Source organism: Nannizzia gypsea, genomic scaffold (genome assembly GCF_000150975.2).
Source record: "Nannizzia gypsea CBS 118893 supercont1.2 genomic scaffold, whole genome shotgun sequence".
NCBI classification, from domain to species: Eukaryota; Fungi; Ascomycota; class Eurotiomycetes; order Onygenales; family Arthrodermataceae; genus Nannizzia; species Nannizzia gypsea.
This window is the reverse complement of record NW_003345200.1, coordinates 2,017,008-2,032,074: the sequence shown is the minus strand read 5'-3', so window position 1 is coordinate 2,032,074 and position 15,067 is coordinate 2,017,008. Positions and strand designations below refer to the sequence as shown.

General features: G+C 48.3%; 7 protein-coding genes across 7 annotated transcripts; 4 read left to right on the top strand and 3 right to left on the bottom strand.

Moving 5' to 3' along the window:
• Positions 1 to 995: 995 nt before the first annotated feature.
• MGYG_02781 (heat shock protein STI1) lies at positions 996 to 3,029 on the bottom strand (the record flags this gene model as incomplete). Its single annotated transcript, XM_003175203.1, has 5 exons — positions 996 to 1,145; positions 1,250 to 1,844; positions 1,905 to 2,637; positions 2,706 to 2,899; positions 2,965 to 3,029. 5 exons carry the CDS (start codon positions 3,027 to 3,029, stop codon positions 996 to 998), a joined length of 1,737 nt encoding a protein of 578 aa, XP_003175251.1.
• Positions 3,030 to 3,473: 444 nt separating this feature from the next.
• On the top strand, positions 3,474 to 4,610 carry MGYG_02780 (DNA-directed RNA polymerase III subunit RPC6; the record flags this gene model as incomplete). Its single annotated transcript, XM_003175202.1, has 2 exons — positions 3,474 to 3,748; positions 3,812 to 4,610. The coding sequence occupies 2 exons, from the start codon at positions 3,474 to 3,476 to the stop codon at positions 4,608 to 4,610; spliced, it is 1,074 nt and encodes a 357-aa protein (XP_003175250.1).
• A 477-nt stretch (positions 4,611 to 5,087) lies between these two features.
• MGYG_02779 (growth protein 3 inhibitor) lies at positions 5,088 to 6,442 on the bottom strand (the record flags this gene model as incomplete). The annotated part of the gene is made up of 2 exons (XM_003175201.1): positions 5,088 to 6,322; positions 6,391 to 6,442. The coding sequence occupies 2 exons, from the start codon at positions 6,440 to 6,442 to the stop codon at positions 5,088 to 5,090; spliced, it is 1,287 nt and encodes a 428-aa protein (XP_003175249.1).
• A 547-nt stretch (positions 6,443 to 6,989) lies between these two features.
• Positions 6,990 to 8,441, top strand: MGYG_02778 (histone deacetylase phd1; the record flags this gene model as incomplete). The annotated part of the gene is made up of 1 exon (XM_003175200.1): positions 6,990 to 8,441. The coding sequence occupies one exon, from the start codon at positions 6,990 to 6,992 to the stop codon at positions 8,439 to 8,441; it is 1,452 nt and encodes a 483-aa protein (XP_003175248.1).
• A 258-nt stretch (positions 8,442 to 8,699) lies between these two features.
• On the bottom strand, positions 8,700 to 9,511 carry MGYG_02777 (pyrazinamidase/nicotinamidase; the record flags this gene model as incomplete). The annotated part of the gene is made up of 2 exons (XM_003175199.1): positions 8,700 to 9,362; positions 9,443 to 9,511. 2 exons carry the CDS (start codon positions 9,509 to 9,511, stop codon positions 8,700 to 8,702), a joined length of 732 nt encoding a protein of 243 aa, XP_003175247.1.
• Positions 9,512 to 9,805: 294 nt separating this feature from the next.
• On the top strand, positions 9,806 to 11,042 carry MGYG_02776 (hypothetical protein; the record flags this gene model as incomplete). The annotated part of the gene is made up of 5 exons (XM_003175198.1): positions 9,806 to 10,007; positions 10,060 to 10,233; positions 10,428 to 10,454; positions 10,577 to 10,761; positions 10,896 to 11,042. The coding sequence occupies 5 exons, from the start codon at positions 9,806 to 9,808 to the stop codon at positions 11,040 to 11,042; spliced, it is 735 nt and encodes a 244-aa protein (XP_003175246.1).
• Positions 11,043 to 12,554: 1,512 nt separating this feature from the next.
• On the top strand, positions 12,555 to 14,504 carry MGYG_02775 (oxysterol-binding protein; the record flags this gene model as incomplete). The annotated part of the gene is made up of 7 exons (XM_003175197.1): positions 12,555 to 12,666; positions 12,763 to 12,868; positions 12,945 to 13,055; positions 13,110 to 13,388; positions 13,445 to 13,694; positions 13,751 to 14,064; positions 14,126 to 14,504. 7 exons carry the CDS (start codon positions 12,555 to 12,557, stop codon positions 14,502 to 14,504), a joined length of 1,551 nt encoding a protein of 516 aa, XP_003175245.1.
• Positions 14,505 to 15,067: the final 563 nt, after the last annotated feature.

Genomic DNA, 15,067 nt, shown 5'->3' with positions numbered 1-15,067 from the left:
TGATGCCCTCTAGTCTTGACATACTTCTGACGCCCTCACTGGCCCAACCAGCTGTATTTGCCACATCGTGGACTTCAGGCCACCTTCTCCACCTGTCTGCCAGTTAGTTGCAGCAGTAACGCTGGCCGTGCGTCTTTTTTTCCCTCTTTACCCCCCTCCCAAGCTGCCTGGGTGGTTACGTCCTCGGACTGAGGGAGACCTTGCTGTGGCTGGTAGATTTATTTAGCCACCCTTGGAGCCGGGCGACAAGTGCACACCGAAACTGCGGGAAGCAGATGGACCAGATGGGACCAGGGTGAATTAGCTGATGAGATGAGATGGCATGGGTAGCCACGGCGCTGGGCCGGTAATATATATGCGTATATGGAGTAAAGTATTCCTTGTGCATATGTTACGGGTGGACTCCTGCGCAAACAAGAGGACGTGAGATGCATGAGGACCTTTTCTTTGGCTTGGACGGGACGAAAAGAAGAGAAATTATTGAGAAGGGCAAAGGGCCTAAAAAAAAAAGAAAGAAAAAGCAATTGTCCCTATCGAGAAAGCCTGCATGCGAGCGAGTCGGGTTGGAAATGACATGCATCAGTGAGCGAGCCAAGCTGTGACAACGGAGAGACGATGACGGAGGGCGTTTTCGACCAGCTGCCCTTGAAGGCTTCTTCTTCCTCTGACCGATCCGTGTTTCAGACAAGACTCTTACTGAGACGATGCCGGGTACCTGCTTAATTATCACCTTCAATTAATTTCTCCGGATACCCTCTGTCGCGATCGTCCGATCTTCACTTACCAACGTCATCGTCTTCCTCATCCCCTGGAAACAATTTCTATATCCTGGATATATCCACTCGGAAATTGAGAACTGGCTGGAAAGGGGTAGAAAAGGAAGAATATCGCTGTTCATTACTACATAGAATAACGGAAATTCTTTGGCGCTTTTTTTTTTGGTCTTTTAACCTTCAATTCATTGGCCTCGTTAAGTCAATCAAACCTCTCTCTGTTCATCCCGTTCTAATCACACCAGCTGCTATCAGCTTCTGGATCTTGGTGCGGACATTAGCATTCTTCATATGCTCACGAAGAGCAGCTGGGTCGCCCCGGGCTTGCTGGAGAATGGCCTGCATCACCGGATCCTGGACGATAGACATAATCTAAAGTAGAAACAGTTTTGTTAGCTGATCATCATTGACTCCATAACTCATTCCATAGCATAGCAAGAGGGAGGGAAAAAGGAAAGAGACAAAGGGATATGTACCTCTGGGTCTCGCTGGATTCTCTCAGCAGTTTCAGCCTCAGTCTCACCGGCACGAGCACTGAACTGAGCCTCAAGCGCCTTCTGCTGCTGCTGCTCAATCTCACGCTGGTTGGCGCCGTTCTCGTCATGCTCCTGCGCTTCGGTGCAGACGTCCAGACACTTGTTGTACTCCTTCATCGCGAACAGAGCCTGCGCCTTTCTCAGGTAGGCTCGGATAAACTTGGGGTCTCGCTTGATCGCCTCGTCACAATCCTGGACAGCCTGTGGGAAAGCCATCAGCTTGATCAGGGCGGCTGCGCGATTGCTGTAGCCGCGGTGGTCATCTGGTGCACGCTTGGTCATCTCGGTATAGGCCTCAACTGCACCCGGCCAGTCGGCTTCCTTGAACTTCTTGTTGCCTAGCTCGCGGGCCTTCTCAGCCTCCTCGGGGTCGAGGTAGGCCTCCTTTTCGGCCTTGATCTTCGCCTTCTCTGCAGCACGCAGCTTGGCAAGGATCTCGGGAGTTCGATGCTCGGTCAGTGACTTCTGGTAGTTCGTAATGGCTGTGGCCAGGTCTCCAAGCTTCTCATACGAAGATCCAATTCGTCCAAAGGCCCTAACATAAAACCGTTAGTACATATATATACATCATACTTTTATGTTCAAGTTAACTTACTTTGCGATGATCTTGAAGTCAGCAAGCATCTCTCGACCTTCGGCAACGGCCTTCTCGCAGGTCGCAATGGCATCCTTGTAGTCTCCCTTCTCGAACTGGGCGGCACTGAGGTTGGTCAGGTAGGTGATGTCGTGGTGTATCTCCCACGCCTTGCTGTAATGTCCAATTGCAGCATCAAACTGTCTCTTCTTGTAGTTCTCTGTACCAAGCTTCTTCTCCTCATCTGCCTCAGCCTTGGCCTTCTTCTTCGCAATGGCTTCTTCATCTTCCGGCTCGGGCTCTGGCTCGGGCGTGGGAGCCTTTTGGGGCCCAGGACGTACATCAGGCATCTCCACGTCCTCCTCGGCCTCCTTTGGTCGACCACCGGTAGCACCAGCGGCCTCTGGGGGAGCTCCAAAGGACATATCAACACCAAGTAAAACACCCATCACTTGCAGGAATCGGGGGTCCCGCATCTCGTCGCCGATAGAGTTAGGGTTCTTTGCAAGATTCTGCAGCTTAGCCATGAACTCAGAGTCTGCGAGGAGAGGTGCCGTCTTTGGGTTGCTAGCCAGCTTCTGTATTAGCTGAGGATCCTGGAACATGTTTCCTAGTCCCGCAGTAGGGTCCCCAGAGACACCGTCTGCTTTGGCTTCAGCGTCAATCGCACGCTTCACAGACTCCAGACCGGCTTTGGCCTGCGCATTGCTTGAGTCAAGCTTCAGTGCCTCTTCATACGCATCGTGGGCACCCACTATAGAAATACAGTTAGCACCAAAGGTTCCCCTTGTTCTCCTGCTGTAGACTGCTATAGCCACTCACATAGATCTCCCTGTCCGTGCAAAGCAGCTCCCTTACGGCCCCAGCCCTTGGGCCAGTCTGCCTTCAGCTCCGTCGTCTTGTTTGCATCTTCCAGCGCCTTGTCAAAGTCCTTCAGCGAGGCATAGGCTCCCGAGCGGTTTGAGTAGAGAACATGATTGCTTGGATCGAGCTCGATGGCCGCAGAGAACTTCTCACTGTCTCGTAATCGATCAGTCCCTGCTCGTTCATCGTCTGGTCAAACTGTCTTCTGGGTACTCACACAGCTGTAGTAAAGTCCTTGGCTGCAAATGCCTTGTTACCCTCTGCCTTCAGAGCGTCCGCCATGGTCAGTCTTGTCTTCTATCGCAGCACTTGAATAAGAGTCAACCCGTCTGTTTGTCTGCTTGTCGTGGGAGAGTCTGTCCTGTGAAGTCCTCGTCGTCGTCTTGTATATTTATCGAGGTGGGAAAAGCTTCTGGAAATTTCGAGCTTCTTTTTATTTTTGCTTTTGCTTCTTCTCACTGACTTGGAGGGGAAGAGGAACTTCTTTTTTTTGCCTTTGACATCTTCAACCGTGAAAAAAACACCCGACAGCCATCAAGATATTATCCTATAGTTGACCGCAGTCACTCTATAAGCAGTGGATATCTAACTATGAGCCTCTCTCCCAGACCCTACCGGTGATAGTTCGGCCCTCCTGCGCATCCTGATCTCTGCGAAAGCCCCGATTCGACGTTAAGACACACTCGACGGAGGACGAAGATAACAGAAGAAGATATACAATCAGCCATGGCTTCGAATGCAGGCCCTTCACGGGGAAAGGCTTCATCAGGCGATCCGCAGAGCCTGGCGATGAAGCTCTACGATCAGTGTCTCTCCAGCTTCCCGGCAGACCATCTCTTCTACCAGCAGGACTTGCTCAGCCTCGGAGTCATACCAAACGATGACCTGGCTCTGCTCTTGAGATGCACCCAGATTCTGGTCGACCAGAGCATGCTTCGTCTGCTACAAGCGAAAGATGACCGTCTTGCATGGAAGATTATTGCGCAGTCAGATGCTGAAAAGTTTGTGACTCTTTAACCTTTACATGCGTGTAGTTATGCTGTCGTCAACTAACACCTTGATAGATTGCAGAATCTCAATGGTGAGGAACGTCTCGTTTACAATGTAATCCATTCGACCGGGCGGAACGGTATCTGGACCAAAATCATCAAGACGCGGACAAACCTGCATCAAACGATTATGAATCGGTGCCTGAAAACTCTTGAAGCAAAGAACTACGTCAAGTCTGTGCGGAATGTCAAGTACCCTTCAAGAAAGATATATATGCTATCGGGTCTACAGCCAAGCGAGGAAATAACTGGAGGTGCGTGGTTCACAGACGGTGTACTAGATGCAGATTTCATCCGTGGGCTCAGTGGCTGGATTGAACACTGGGTCAGCGCAAGGAGCTGGAACTCCCCGGGAGCTGAAGACCAGCCAAAAGGAAAGAAGCGAAAGGCGCAGGCCGACGACTCGGAAACACAGTACATTCCATATCTTCCGTCATACCAGGGTCATCCAACCACGGCTGACATCACAAAGGCTATAAATGGATCTGGGCTCACACCCGTAACCATGGACGAAGGAAGCATTTCTCAACTCCTGCAGATGCTCTGTTATGATGGAAGACTGGTCTCCCTTCGAGATGGAGCAGCGTACCGAAGCGTCAAAAAGCCGAATGAGATCTCCCTACAGCGCGACCTGGGTCTTCAGGGCCCTGATGGAGGCGCCAAAGAAAGCTCAACATTGGGATCGAATGGCATGACCGACGCCCCCTGCGGCCGGTGTCCAGTTTTCTCTCTCTGTCATCCCGGAGGCCCAGTAAACGCGGAGAACTGCGAATATTTCGACGAATGGTTGAAAAGCTCTACATTATCTTTTTAACCTTTGATTATTTTTTTTTGATAGCCCATCCTCATCCTCCCGTTTTCGACATATTCCCAGAGCGTCAAAACCAGCGAAACATTATAAAAAGCGTTTGAATAACCGCATCAGTAACATTATCGGGGCATATTTTCATTTATACCCTCCAACAAAAGTGTTAGGGCATGTTTAGTCCTTTCCCATTGTATTCATACATAGAAAGCATAGCGACGGAGTCAATGTCTGTTTTTATTTTTGGTGGCCTTATCATATTAAAACAACCTACAACATGGAAAAAGTACATACTTTTGTGATTTTAACTAGCTGGTGGCCTTTTCTATTTACTGTTTCTGAATAACAAGCATTTGAGAACTTTCACTCAAGAGGGCAAGAATGCTCAACCGAGTTCTAGGTCATATCACATTAATCATTAAAAAAAAAGTATCTACAGTATCATAAGTATTATACATCCAAGATGTAGTATAAGAGCGCGCTTCCTCATTTCCCCAAATTCTTACGACACTCATCGCAATACCAAGTTCCCAAGGGCTCCCTGGTAAGTCCAACACACTTCCAATGAAACCACTCGTATGGGCAGTTGTCATTATCACAAGCAACCATGTCTCCATGGCTAACGCTTCGGCAAGTGCAATATGTTTTTGTGTCTTCGCCTCCCTCCTCATCGTCGTCGTCATCCGCATCCTCTTGCGAAGACCGTGCCATTTGTCGTCGAGACACATGAACGTTTTCGGAATCAGACATGTCAGCACTGCTGAGCATTGATTCGTCTTCTTCTTCATCTGCTAGGCCTGAGGCTGGAGATCGAGATTTTTTCCTCCCATTTCCTGATACAGGTTTCAAGCGATTTCCGCTTGAAGATCGTTTTGTCGGCTTTCCGGGTGCATTATGTGCCTTTATCTTGCGCACTTGCTGATGCGGCGCAACCTTCTTTGTGGTGGGCTTCTTTACTCCGGTTGTTGAACGGGGGCCGGCGCTACCTGCCCGTGATACTCCTGGTGTCCCGGCCTTGGGTGTCCCAGGGCCAGTTGATGACTGCCGGAGATTTGAGGGTGCAACAGGCAGCGTGCTAATTGACCCATTTAACCGACGCCGCTTGCTATCAGCTGCTCCCGCTGATGATTCACGGCGCTGTTGGTGTAAAGCTGTGGCTGCCGGTGTAGCAGGCGCTGAGTTGCGAGCCGCAGCTTGGGTAGCAGCAGCAGCCCCTGCAGATACACGGGAGACATTATTATTATTCAACCTCTGGGCAAGGCTATATTGTAAATTCACGTTTCCCGACGCAGCATTTAACGGTGCGGAATAAGACCCTTCATGGACAGTGGCCTCGGGAAATATAGCCTTGGGGGTTTCACGATGTGAATCCTTATTCTGGAAGAGAGAGGGGAGAGGCGGATCGTTCGAGAGAAGGCCATCATTTTGAAGTTCGCGGATTTTAACGTCAAGTCTCTTGATATGCCGGTCCAGCAGGATGCTCGCCTTATCGCTCAAGATAACCTTCTCATCCTGCAGTACCTGGCATCGGTCCATATTTTGCAGGATAGTCTTGCTGTATGCCTCCTCTTTTGGGTTCAAGGCATGGCTTCCGTTTATCTTGATAAATTTCTGTAAACTCCCGTCCCTCGAGTTGATAATAGCGCGACACTCTTGTATTATTTTATCTTTGGCTTGTATCTCCTCCATCAGATGGTTTATTTCTGCTGGCAAGTTTGCGACTATTCAATAGCGGCTGTTAGATAATAGCTCTACTAGTCAAAATGACGTAGTGATATACTGTACTTACCATTGTGGACAAACTGCTCAAGCACAGAGGAGCAATCCTCTGCATGTGCCATGATAAAATATCACAAACAACACGTGTCCTAGAGCCTCCTGTTAGCGTAGTAATCCTAGAAAGCAAAGAGGCTGTCCTTGTTAGTAGACAAAACAAACAAGCAGAGCTCCAGAACAAGCTGCCTTGCAACCAACAGTCAGTGTTATTCTTGAAATCAATGAAGCCATCAAAGAGAAAATGATAGAAAGTGAAAGTTACCTTATTGGATTGTTTAGTCAGCGATCACATGATAAATATTGGCATTAGTTACACGGACCACCTTTCCGTTTTAGGATTAGCCTTCAATATGCTCCACCATAAGCCGCACTAGTCCCGATCAGGGCTGCCAACTTTAGCGACTCCTGATTGGCTGTTCCTTTTGATGGCTCAAATTTATCCGCAATTTCCACCTTTGATGAGCTCTCCTTTGGCACAATTCAAACAACGTCGCAAGAGAGTGAGAGTCGCGGACACGCAAAAATCGAGAGGCACATCCGAGATATAACGATAATCCTGACTAGTGGCAACTGTTATATGGATTTAAGATCAAAAGACGCCCGCACTTGACCATGGGTCGATCCGCCATTGTCCAGGAATATGGCCCTCCACCCCTCGCCAACACAACCATCACATTTGACCGCAAGACTGCCGATGAGGTAGCTCACGACATTATCAAGAGGCCGAAGGGTTACAGGGTGTCATGGCACTCAAACGCAACCGTCGAACCACATCATTTTGGCCAGTCACATCCCATGAAGCCATGGCGTCTAACCCTCACAAAGCAGCTCGTCATGGCCTACGGGATGCACCATGCCATGGATCTTTACGTTGCCCGAGCAGCGACATACGATGAGATGGCCGAGTTCCACAGTACAGATTATCTCGACTTTCTAAGCCAGGTTATTCCCTCCGATATGGACAGCACAGCGCAGCAGGATCGGCTCGCCGGTTTTAACTTTGGTGACGACTGTCCCATTTTTGACGGCCTGTATGACTACTGCGCTCTCTATTCCGGCGGAACCGTCGACGCTGCTCGAAAACTATGCAATAATCAATCAGATATTGCCATTAACTGGTCCGGCGGGCTGCATCACGCCAAAAAGACCGAGGCAAGCGGGTTCTGCTATATTAATGATATTGTGCTTGGTATCCTTCAGCTGCTGAGGCACCATCCAAGAGTCATGTATATTGATATCGATGTCCATCATGGAGACGGGGTCGAGCAGGCTTTCTGGTCAACAGACCGAGTCCTTACCGTTTCTTTCCACAAATATGACAAGGATAACTTCTTTCCAGGAACCGGTCCGCTCGATAGCACCGGGCCAACACACCCGCTCAACCCTGGTGCTCACCATTCTTTAAACGTTCCATTAAACGACGGAATCGAAGATAATGATTATGTCAACCTTTTTAAAGCTATTATCGGCCCATGCATAACGACCTACCAACCTACGGCAATAGTCCTGCAGTGTGGTGCTGACAGCTTAGGCTGTGACAGACTGGGCTGTTTTAACCTCAATATTCGTGCGCACGGTGCATGCGTTGCCTTCACAAAATCTTTTGGCTTGCCTACCCTCGTTCTTGGTGGTGGAGGATATACACCTCGCAACGTCTCCCGGCTGTGGGCTTACGAGACAGCAATATGTGTTGGGGCGGAAGATCACCTTGATCCCAAACTTCCCGAAACGCTCCCCTTTCGCAGTCATTTCCAGCCCGACTTTTCACTCTTTCCGCCGTTATCAGATCTGCGAAAAGTTGAAAATAAGAATACCAAGCAGTATCTAGATTCTCTCGTGGAAGGGATATTAGAACAGCTGCGATACATCAACGGTGCACCGAGTGTTCAGATGAGCGTTATCCCACCAGATATATTGGGTATTCGGGAGGAAATCGAGAAGGAAATTGAAGAAGAGAATCAGCTGAATGAAGAGGAAAATGAGGATCGAGGGATGAATGGGACATCAAGTCGGCGAAAAGATGCAGAACGAGGAACCGCCATCGCAGGTGAACTTTATACCTGAACATTCAAAGCGATGACACAACTTTTGATTCAATACACTTCTCCCCGTTTACATTTCTTCGCTCGCATCGGAGTTTGGGTGTTTCCGTGGCATGATTCCCAGTGAGGATTATTATTAGAGATAAAATAATATGGTGCCGTATATGTGTCTTTACTTTGGTTTGTAGGGGCAAATGGCGCCAGCTTACTCTGGAGTTCTTTGTGTGTTTAGATGGCTATCCATATACCCACTTGTCCAGTCCCATGTTTGGTATTAGCATTAGACATTAATACATGACTTGTTGATGACTTCTTCGATTCCATCAGCACTGATTACCCGAACTCCATGGGCAGCCATGTCAATCTTTGCAGTCTCCCAACCCTTATCTGGATCCACACACTTGGTGGCCTCGTCAACAACATAAACCCTGAACCCACGGTCAGCAGCGTCAATAGCTGTATACCTGACACAATAGTCGCCCGCGAGCCCAACGATAAACACATCCGAAACCTGATGCTCGTTGAGCAGGGCGTCAAGGTCATGGCTAGCTCCTCCGGCCTCCACGCAGTTGCTGTTTCCGAACGCATCAGTAAAAGCTGAATACATTTCTACGCGTTCATCCATCCCCTTCCTGACCATGACATCCAGCTTTTCGGATTCGATTTCGGGGATGAAGCTGGCTCCCTTGGTGCCTTGGATACAGTGGGGTGGCCACAGCTGCTGTGTTTTCGTCTCTTCTTCAGCCCCGGCCACGGGGTTTCTCATCTCAATCGTCGAAGTAAAGGGTACGTTCGACGGTGCTGGGTGGTTTGAAGCAAAGGATATATGGCTGCCTGGATGGAAATCTTGGGTCCCTATCTTGACCACGAAACCTGGCAAAGATAGCAACTTGTTGATCAAGGGGGCGATTGATCTGCCATCCTGGATGGCAAGAGAGCCTTCCTGTTAATGGTATATTCATAAGTATACATTTCTAGATCCTGGAGCAGCATAAGCAAGTTGGTTCAATGGCCGAAACGCACTGGTGGACAGAAATCTTCCTGCATATCAACCACAAGTAGGGCAGCTCTCATCTTGGTGGCCGACTCCATGCTGCTGTACGTTCAAAGATGGATATCTGCTTGTAGAGATATTTTGGTGGCAAATCAGCGATATATGTATACTGAGATAAATATGTTAGTTAAATGGTGAGTCAGTAGCTATCGTCATCCGGCATCCATGTAACTGACTACTTATTATAAGTAGCTCTAACTAGCTTTGTGGCAACTTCAAACTCTTCGTACATTCATTGGTATGCTCAAACTCACTCTTCTTTTCAGTGTTTATATTGAATTTGCCATAAATCCAGATCCATAGACTGTACGCGCCAGTTCCAGGTAGAGGATATGACCAAGAGCGCAGAGATAGCTCCCATACAGGCTGAGCCGGAGAAGCTGCCCTACTGGCTGATGAATATACCCCGAGATCGATGGCCAGCTGAATGTCCCGACTATCTTTGCAACCTACCGGCAAAGAATGTTAGTATCCTGTCGACCCCGGATAGCGAATATGTCCGACAGGACTGGAGTCTAGTACAGCAGATAATAGGTTTGTTTCTTGTCGGCTAGTCGATATCTAGCACTCAACTGATTCTGAGTAGCCTCCAACCGGATCGATCTGTTTCGACGTGTACCGTCTGATCTAAGGCGATATCTTGAATATACGTCTTACGTGAAGTCCAAATATGGCTCGGTCATGAATTTTGTAGTACGTGAGAGACTCGGCTGGGAGAATAATATGGCACCCAGAGGCTTACGACCATTTGAGAACCCTGGTACGTCTTATTCGATATTCGAACTTGTCCGATTTCTTATATCATTTTTCTCTCTCTTTATTTTTCTTTTCGCTTCCTTTCTTTTTCTTTTTTCTTTTTTCCCACCCGTTTGATCTCTTGTCCCGCCTTAAGCCGCGTGTTATTTTCTATATGGATATGTCGAGCTTCCAAGGCTTGACTTAAATCCATGCTAGGGTATATAAAATACCACCTGGCTGGGAGTATGAGCCTCCTTCTCCTTATCCTTATCCTCCTGTTGGCATTGAACAGAGATGTATAGAGTACTATGAAAGGCGATTTGACAACACTGCGGTGCACTGACGGCGCTATGGGCGACATCCAGGTGATCACAAGATTCTATACAATGACTGGCCCTACGGGGTAGAAGAAGGAATCATCCACCTAGTAGTGTGGACGAAGTTTACTTTTGAGGATGATCCGGCAACAGACGATCTCACGCCTCGCGCGCGAAAGGAAATTGATGACTTTGTGGATTTGACCTTTCGAAGCAGGGTTCCTGCAGAGAAGGTATGCATAACGGAAGGGAAGACATCGAGGGGTGGTTACAGGACACTTCATGCAACCCCCTACTGCATCCCCCCTACTTATTCCCCTGACTGAGAGCCATGGTAAACTGACATATTGTCTTTCTTCATCCGCAGGTCATTTGGTTCCGCAACTGGAAATCTCTAAAGTCTGTCCATGCTGTTGAGCATTTCCATGTTATGCTGTACCAGCCTGATATGGAATTTGTCCATGAAGTCACAGATGGGGATGTCCCGCTAATTGACAAGGGCCTGGACGAGTGAAGAGCAGCTACATCGGTAGAGAGCCTAGTGGCTGAGGGATCCCCACGATCACCTATCATTCTTGCTGTCATTTCCTGTCCCCCTTGTTCGAGTCTTATGCTGCTGGATACAGTTACCATCATAAAGACCGACCCGTCACGCTGGTGTATTTGGGCTTTTGCTTATCCTTTCACAGTTAACTACGATATAGAACTAGAATATGAAGACTGATAGACACAATAGAACCATTAATATCAACCGTGGAAGCCTGGAGCAGCAGAAGTTGGTCAACTTTAGGAGGCAAAAAATCCGCAGCATTAGATATTCAACATGTACTGCGTCATATCGAGGCATAGTCCATGCAGGATATTCTCCCTTCGCCAGCCAGTCATGGCAAAGAAAAGCAAAGAAAAGGGCCCCGCGATCATCACCGTATCTTCCATATGAACCGATTGATGCGACATGAGTACTCCGTAGTGTAGCAAGGGGAAGAGAGAGAAAAGGACATTATTAGGAGGTATTTTCGGAAGAGAGCCAGATTTACACTTCCATATCGCATGATCCGTTCCTTGTTAGATGCCATACACATGCTGTAACAGTAGAAATAGCTGCCTTGGATGTGTATACAACAAGATATGTAGCTACCAAAAAGGGCCCGGGAGAGAGAGAGAGAGCGACTTCTAGCGCGGGTCACTTTTGTATGGCGCTCAGGCGCTAAAAAACCCCTCGCAAAAGTATCTTCCTCACCCCAAAGAAAGAAAAGCTCCCAACGTCACCGACTCGCTCGCCTCGTCTTGCTCCTGCTCACTTAGTTAACGAACTACCAAGCCCATATTTCCCGGACAGTCCAGGGTTCGAGATTCACCAGCTCAGGGGAGAGCGAAACACGAGCCTTACAGTATTTATATAGCCCGTCCAGCCATCGAGACTCACTTCTCTTGTTCACTAGTTGACTCTATAGTTTAACCATAACCAACTACTCCGCCGTCGACCCTCGTCCCGCCGCATCCCAGCTTTGCCTCCTCAAACATCCCACTGTCAATCTGCAGCTACAAGGGTGATCCTACGGGAAACACTTGGTAGACAGTCGGTTTTAAAGGGTTTTCTAGGTTGCCGTCTACCTGACTTACGGCCATAAATCTGCTTTCGCTCGTTTTCCGGCCGTTCCAGCGTCATCAAACCAGTAACGCTTTGATGTCTTACTCGACCTGAACATACGGGCATAACCATCCTTCGATAGAGAGCATATAACCCAACCAGATACCGTCTATAACGACTGAAGAGAGAGAGAGAGAAAGAACTTTGCTGCCTGCTGCCGTATTTTACCATGTTGCCCAAGCTACCAATACCGGGGATCACTTCGCACAGCCATTCACCCTCCAACTCTGTGTCACACCGCCGGACCCCAACGAACAACAGTACGTCATGATAATCCTAGAGCTGGATAGCTGGATAGCTGGATATCACTGCCTTTATCCTCCGTCCCTTGTTTACTGGAGCTGCCCGATTACCGTTTTATGACATATACTAACGATGGACCCCTCTCGTTCCTTGGAATTAGGCAGCCGTTCGTCTATAGATGAGTCGAGCAGACCCCCTACCCCGGGAGGGGAAGATGAAATCGTGGAGCCGGATCAGGGAAACAGTGAGTTTGCTCTATTCTTTTGTAGAGATATCTTTGAAAGTCGGAGCCTAGGTGATGAAACGTGGTGCTAATGTGCTATTCCCCGGCTATTAACAGTACTCTACCATATCATCTCTCAGCTTAGGCCTGGTGCCGATCTGAGCCGAGTTGTGCTCCCTACGTTTCTTCTAGAGCCTCGATCAATGCTGGAGAGAATTACAAAGTACGTCTCCCATATTCTCTTGACGTTGGCATGGTGATGGATGGGGATTTGCTAGGTCAATTGCTGACTTTTATAGCTTCATGGCCCATCCGGAGACGTTATTACCGATGCCTGAGATTGACGACCCGCTTCAACGATTCGTCTCGGTGGTCAAATTCTACCTCAGTGGATGGCACATCAAACCTCCGTATGTCTCTTAACCCTTGACAACGGTTTACTCCAACTAACAGATACACAACAGTGGTGTCAAGAAGCCCCTTAACCCTATCTTAGGAGAAACCTTCACGGGCTACTGGGAATATCCCGATGGCACCAAGGGCTATTATATTGCGGAACAAACATCACACCATCCTCCCAAGTCTAGCTACTTTTTCATGGCACCGGAGCACAATATTAGAATAGATGGTACTTTGAAACCGAGGAGCAGATTCTTGGGCAATTCTGCAGCAAGTATGATGGAAGGGATATCATACATGGAGTTCCTGAACCGGGGAAAGGAGAAAGGTCATGGCGAACGATAGTAAGTGGCCTCTCGCGCGAGTATAATTGTATATATGTTCTAACAGCTCCTTCCAGCATTATAACCCAGCCAAACATGTACGCTCGCGGAATTCTGTTTGGGAAGATGAAATATGAACTAGGAGACCACAGCTACGTCAAATGCCCTGAAAACAACTTTGTTGCCGACCTTGAGTTTAAAACCAGGGGCTACTTCTCCGGGACGTACAATGCGATTGGCGGTACCATTAAGAATGAAGAAACCGGCGAGGTATACTATGAGCTGTCAGGGCTCTGGAATGGGGAAATGTTCATAAAGGATGTTACGGTATGTCAACTCGGTTCTTCTTCGACTAATACAATTTATTAATTCCATGGACACAGACTGGACAAAAGGAATTGCTCTTTAATGCCACGCATGCAAAGCATACTCCACCCCTAACTCGACCTCTTGAGGAACAGTCAAGCCGCGAGTCCCAAAAACTTTGGCACAACACCGTTCAAGCTCTGCTAGAGAGGAACCAAGAACTTGCTACTGATGAGAAAACCAAGATTGAAGACCGGCAGCGAGAAGAAGCGGCTACTCGGGCTCACGAAAATATCGAATGGAGACCCAAGCTGTTCCGCGCCGTTCGCGGAGGGCCCGGAGGGTCTGAGGAAGGAAGAGAAAACCTTGACTGGATCATAAATGCGAACATGTAAGCAACCCCTAGCTAAATCTCCTTCTCCTCTACATCCAAGATGCTGACATTGTCTTAGTGATCCGCATAACCCTTCCAAGGCTGTAGAGCAAATTCTCGCATTCACGGCGATTCTTCCCGGTCAAAAAGTAAACCATGATCTTGATATCCCCCTTCAAGCGCCAAAACCAGTAAAACCAAACCAGGCTAAGGATTCACTCCTTGATCTTGACAGTAATGATGCTGCACTGGGGAATATGCAGTATAAGCCCCAGCCTTCCGAGGATCTGCTCGGCGACCCTGTTAGAGAACAAAATGGGAGTAATAACCCTGGTGGTGTAGGCGCTGGTCCTGGCATGATGGCTCCTCTCCAGCCAAACATGTCAAGCAACAATACGGCGCAGCAGAAGCCCAATCCAAACCCCGGTATGGGTGGGCTTTTTGATGCTGAACCTTGAGCGATACCCTCAACTTCCTGCGACCCCTGTTGGCGATACAACCCTTATCCTTTATCGTCAGCATAACAGGTCACTTCATAAAGCTTAAAGAAGAGTCTGACTGGCTACTCTCTTTCCTAGGTTGGAATGGCAAATGGCATATCCAGGCCCTCCGTTGGTGCTCGTACTTTCCTCTACGAGTACGCTTATCACCCGGGATTATTTCATTGCTAGGTTAGGACATGGAATTGACAAGTTTTGACTTCAGCTCGAGGCGCGTGATAACGGTAGCCAGGGTAAGAATGCCACCTCACATCCTATCAATAATTTCGTTTCTTCGGCCTCAAAGAGCTGGTGTCGTTTGCCCCTGAGTCAACTATACCAACGACATTATATTGTGCCACTCTCCTCTCCTTCATCTCTCACCTGTTTTCCTTTCTCTTTCTCGCATTCAGCATTTTCTAAACAATCTCTAAGCATGGCTAGGGTATCTAAAAAGTATTAAAGTGGAAACGGAGATTACTTGGATGTAATCGGGAGTTTTTGATGGGCTGAGATTTCCCTGATCTAGGGCAGATGGACAT